Source organism: Amphiura filiformis, chromosome 12 (genome assembly GCF_039555335.1).
Source record: "Amphiura filiformis chromosome 12, Afil_fr2py, whole genome shotgun sequence".
NCBI classification, from domain to species: domain Eukaryota; kingdom Metazoa; phylum Echinodermata; class Ophiuroidea; order Amphilepidida; family Amphiuridae; genus Amphiura; species Amphiura filiformis.
The window spans coordinates 56,433,774-56,439,293 of record NC_092639.1 but is presented as its reverse complement, the minus strand read 5'-3'; the positions used below and the strand labels follow the sequence as shown (position 1 = coordinate 56,439,293).

The 5,520-nt window shown below is 37.8% G+C and overlaps 1 protein-coding gene across 1 annotated transcript in view; it reads left to right on the top strand.

Moving 5' to 3' along the window:
- The window catches only part of LOC140166933 (inactive phospholipase C-like protein 1), a 129,405-nt gene extending 129,113 nt beyond the window's left edge, over nucleotides 1–292 (top strand). The window contains exon 28 of the mRNA XM_072190418.1: nucleotides 15–292. Within this exon, the coding sequence (XP_072046519.1) occupies nucleotides 15–292 (278 nt within the window). The remainder of the gene's footprint in view (nucleotides 1–14) is intronic.
- Nucleotides 293–5,520: the final 5,228 nt, after the last annotated feature.

The window sequence follows — 5,520 nt, the reverse complement described above, 5'->3', positions numbered from 1 at the left end:
TAAAAAAAAAACAGACATAGTAGACTTACAAATAGTCGAACCTGATATTGACTTTAAGCAAGGACTGGAAGCTGAGTCTAAGCAGCAGGAGGAAGAAGAATGCAAAGAAGAGACAAATATAGACTTGGCCCAAGCTGAATCTAACAAAACGGATTGTAGCGATGAGCCAGACACAACAAAACCAGGTAGCCAAGGTAAACAGCCTGAAATAGAAGAACCAGTGCCAGAAGCAACAAAAGATGCAGCCGCTAGGATAGGATCGGAACCAAATCATCAAACCCAAATAAGCTGATATCTGTCTGATTCAGGCAAAAATGTCTCATTACCATAGCAACACATTTTTGTCAGATTGAGTGTGATAAGGTTACAAGTGCAATAGCTGCCATATGTTTGTTTGTTTTGTTTTTGTTTTGATTTTATACTCCTGAAAATTTGAAATAGTGTGTTAATTATGAATATGTTTTTACCTTCAGATCTTGTACAGTATGATCTAGACATGGGGGTAATTTTTGGTATCACTCACTTGATCAAAATATCAGGGTGGTTCCAGCTGGTTTCTCTCCCACACCCATGCCACCCTCACCCCTCAACATGTGTGAGCTTTTGCACTTTGACCTTTGACCTTATTGCAGTCACTTTGTTTAGGAACCAAAGAGGGAATGCCATTTTTATATTATGCAGGATTTTATTTGTAATGCCAGCTGTTGAAAAGTACATTATATGTGACTCTTGATTTAGAAATTGAATGAACATTTATTTGCTGTGCAAATTTGAATTCGGAAGCCTAGAAGAACCTATAGTAATTGCGAGCAACATCAGAATATACCAATTTTTCACCCTGATGTGGCAGTGATGTCAGTGTGCATTTCATTGGGTGCTCCTTCAAATCGCTGTGGTACACGATTGAAGACACCGCATAGATGTCCGGAATGAAAGAGATGCCTCAACACCTTGACTTCACTGCCACACCAGGATGACAAATGGTATAGTAGTCACCACTAAAATGATAAATTGGAGATAAAAAATACCCCACATGCAACCTTAATGTTCATCCATTGTTCATTATTATTGGGCTATTTCATTTGAGCCTCCCCCCTCCATGGAGGAATATATTGAAATTCCAACCAAAATTTACAGTTTTAATCATTCTAAATCCACTGGTTTCAGTTGGATTTTTAACATAAACAGCAGACAAAAATCCAAACGGATTGACTATATAGTTAAACTGAAATTTTAATAACAGTGTCATCTTCCTAATGGGAGCGGATGAAGTGAAATAGCCCATTGTGCACCTTGCAGTCAGTGTACTATAGTCGGTCTCGTCTCAAATTGAGAGTAACGCCATGTTGGATTTCACAGTGACAGATTTGAGTCGCCCACATTAACCGAATCCCGCGAGGCATATACACGTGCATGCGTAGAAGGGCAATGTGTCTGTATGCTGACAATGCAACCGAGTAAATGCACTGGTCATAATCTGCCACTACAAAATCCAACATGGCGTTACTCGCAACTTAGTAAGACGAGACAGACTATACAAACTTCACTTGGTCTTTTAGTTCAAAGCAAAGGGCAAAATGAAAAAGATAAACAAAAATAAGTTAAAATATTTTGCAAATTAGGTAAGAGGCTTATGTATTGTACATTGGAACAATAGAAACTTTAAAATAATAATACATTTCACTATTTTTTGTTGCCAATTTGTCTAAAATGCAAGATGTATAAATGATAGCCTCAATTTGTTCCTGTTGACCCTTAATGACCCAAGTGCCTCGTTTTAATAGCTTCTTTGTCCGTATTTACCTTCCATGTGTTCTCTTCCTGCTCATGATGTACAAAGTAATTCCATGCCATCAAGAATACCATGCATGCGCACAAGAAATCCTCTTGTCGGATTTTGATTCTGAGAATGTAAGAAGCATTCCTGATTATATTGGGCCACCCTGGTTAACTCTCTCCATGCGGGTGTCGACAAGTTCCAAACAAAATTCAGAATATAAAAATTTCAGACTTGTAAATTTTCATGACCATGTTTGGAATCAGTATGAAGAATGCATTAAAATGAATACAAACAAGCCTAGTATTGGTTCAGTGGTTTTTGAGATAGCTCTTAATATTTTGTTGTTTTATGTTGAAGCATATGGCTAGCATGCAGAGCATTAATGATGGAAGCCAAAATGGTGTAAAGTTGAATGTGGCATACTTTCTGGTCATATTCAGCATCATATTTTGCAATAATGTGAAACAAATTCTTGATGTCTTGGTTGTATGTAACATTGAAATAAAAATCATGTTCAGCGCACACTTTTTTAAAAATTGTCATGGCAGGACCAAATTTGAGAAATGTTGTACATATAAGATGTAAATGTGCACTATTGTAGCATCATTACCATCCCAAAGACTCTGAGCTTCCACCAACCCCTATCTCATGAATGGCCAACCTGCAGCCATGGGCCAATTGGGCTATCACATTTGAAATCCCTACACCCTGTATGGAACACAGTACCTCAATCTCTGACACAGGGGTGTAGATATTAGATGGAATCACCCATACAAGTAACCCTATTTGAAATCCACACTCCCTCTTTGGAAGATTAAGGTTGTGTTTTTCATATAGGATGTATGGATTTTAATGGACTAGTCAATAGTACATGTAGCCAGGGGCGTAGCAAGAGCACCAGGGGCCCATGGACAAGGAACGGTACGGGCCCTTTTAATCAGGGCGGGATTTAGCCTACCTTATGGGCCCAGGGCCAGGCCAAAATTTGGTGGCCCCGAACTCACATGCCGAGGAAGACATGTGCACTCAAGTCAGTGGCCAAGTTTTGGTTTAACTAAAGGGGGACTAACATATTTTGTTCAATTCAATTTCAGACTACTCTGGCCCCAGTTCAACATAAACTTTGGTATTTGAATGCGCGCGAAGCGCGGAAAATTGTACAATTTTGCCCTATTTTGACCAAAATACATGCTGTTATTGGGGTTAAAAGAAAGATTCATAGGGCAATTTTAGGGGCCCGAAATTGCCCTGGACCCGGGCCCATCTGGCCCAATGGTATAAAAATCCGGCCCTGCTCTCCATTATCAACCCTTATTTAATTTTTGCTTTTGTGCTCGGGGCCCCATGGGGGGCACGGGGCCCATGGACTTCGTCCACCCTGTCCCCCCGCTTGCTATGCGCCTGCATGTAGCCCTCTGCAAAGTCCAATGTGGCTTGAAGCCCGCCCTTACAAAATGTATCATTATGAATATAAGAAAACACTCCAACTCCATATGTGGTCCATCAAACTCTTTGAAATTCACAATGTGGCCCGCAGGTCCAAAAAGGTTGCAGCGTTGGCCACCTCTCCTCCATCCAAATGTTGCACGACAATAGTGTTTTGTTCCATTTCACAAGCTGATAGGTGAGTGAAATAGGGCAATACATCTTTCACTGGGTAATTGTTTAGTAACCATTACACAAATTTAAGACAGTTAATATTTGTTTTATATCACTCGTACATAAATGGTGTTACTTTTTGAAGCAAATCTCATGCTCATTTGACAACAAAACACCAAGTTTTGCTGTGATACCATTTATATGTCAATTATGACCAATAGTTTACCATTTGCGCTATTCATATGAAGTTTATCCATCTCTTTGCTGCATGTGTACAGCATGCTGGCTAAAGTGCAAAAGGTTATAACGTATTGTCAGTCTCTTCCCTGCACATGCACAGCACACTTACACAATGGGTCACAATGGTCACAATGTGTTGTGCAAGATGTGGTCTTATGGTAAATACTTTCAAATACTTTTAGTAGTTGTTTTTTTCAATGGTGTAAGGCTGGTGTTTAAAATTAAATGACAATCAATCAATGAAATCAATTTATTTATGAGTGATATTAAAAACTATTTATGACAAAGCACAAATCTTAAAAAGTAAGAGTGAGTGTGTGTTCAAATTGAGCACAGATACTATAATGTTGAAATATTCCCTAATTGAGGCTCAACCCATAGCGACCTCATCCTCCACCAATAAAGATGAAATCCTGAGCAATCCAGTTTTTATCAATTTATTTTTAGCTTCCTTTATTCCTATAGGGTTTTTGCAGTCGGTCTAAGTAACTACATTTATGTAAGAAGAAATTGCTGGGCAATTTATGCTGGCTATTAAATGCTATAGATAGAAATTGAAACCAGTGTGATTTTAGTATGTTGTCTTTCAACAGTGCAGCTTATTGTTATAAAGTGTTTTATATTTTATGTTTACTTGCCAATAATGGCTATTCGCGCAGCCTTTTGGCCTGAAGTTGAGAGCGATGTTATGGGTTATCTGTTGATGATAATTGTGATGTCGTATATCGAAAGGAGACACTTTTGGGCAGGATCGTAAATGGAGATAGAGCAAAAATTCTGCCCGGGGTGATTTTTGTCACAATTTGGGTTTGTTGCAAATTTGTAAGGTTATTAAAATATTGTCTGATAGTTTCAGACCAGCATATTACTGGCATCTTAAATTCTCGCATATTCATGAGGGTCGATCATATGATTGACCGTGTGTAACAAATCACGCACACGTTACATGCTTTCAAATTTATGCGATAGAGCGTTGTGTATCTTCACATTTATACAAAAGACCGTAAAAATATGCAGTATGTGCATGTGAGACTTCACTTGTTGGTGATTTGGTCTGTATCTTTTTAGTTAAATGGAGGGTATACCATTTTGTGCTTCATAAGTGACACACAAACATGGTGCAGTCCTGTCTCTCTATGGTCTAAAGTCTTTGGTTCATAGATGTAAAATCTCTCTCAACTTCAGGCCAAACAGTTAATAGATTTGAGCACTGACAAAGTTCTTTTCTGCCGGCAAATTTTGAGCTATTATTTTCTTGCATTGTAGGAAGTTATTTGTACATATGCTATGTTATGAAACATGTTTTAATAATCTTGTATACTATGGTAAAATTGTATTTTACAAAATGAAAATCATGAAAAAAAATATTTCAAAGTGCAAATTGCAAAGCTTAACAGCTATATATTTTTCCTTTATCAGCATTTCATTATATAATATAATTTTAAAAAGCTTAATATATGCTATTCATTTATCCATGTATGTTATAATTCTGATAATTATTTTATTATATGATACTTTCATTATACATTGTATGTATGTAGCTTGCAGTTTTGTAGGTCACAGTTTTGTAGGTCACAAGACCATGGGTATATTTCATAATAGTTGACAACATAAATGGGCTAAATTGCATAACAAATTTATGGTGTATCAATTTCAGAATGAGGATTTACAATATATGTATATATGCTAAGGGATGGTGTCAATAACCATCTGCCGGTGTACTGCCGGTGCCCTGGCAGAACAATAAAACGTGTGTAAACCAGTGTATCCTTCATGTAAGAGAGCACCAAACCAAGCCTAACTCTGATCCTAACCATAACCCTAACCTTTATCCTAACCCTAACCCTTACCCTAACCCTAACCCTAAATCCTAACCCTGACTCTAATGCTCTCTTACACTA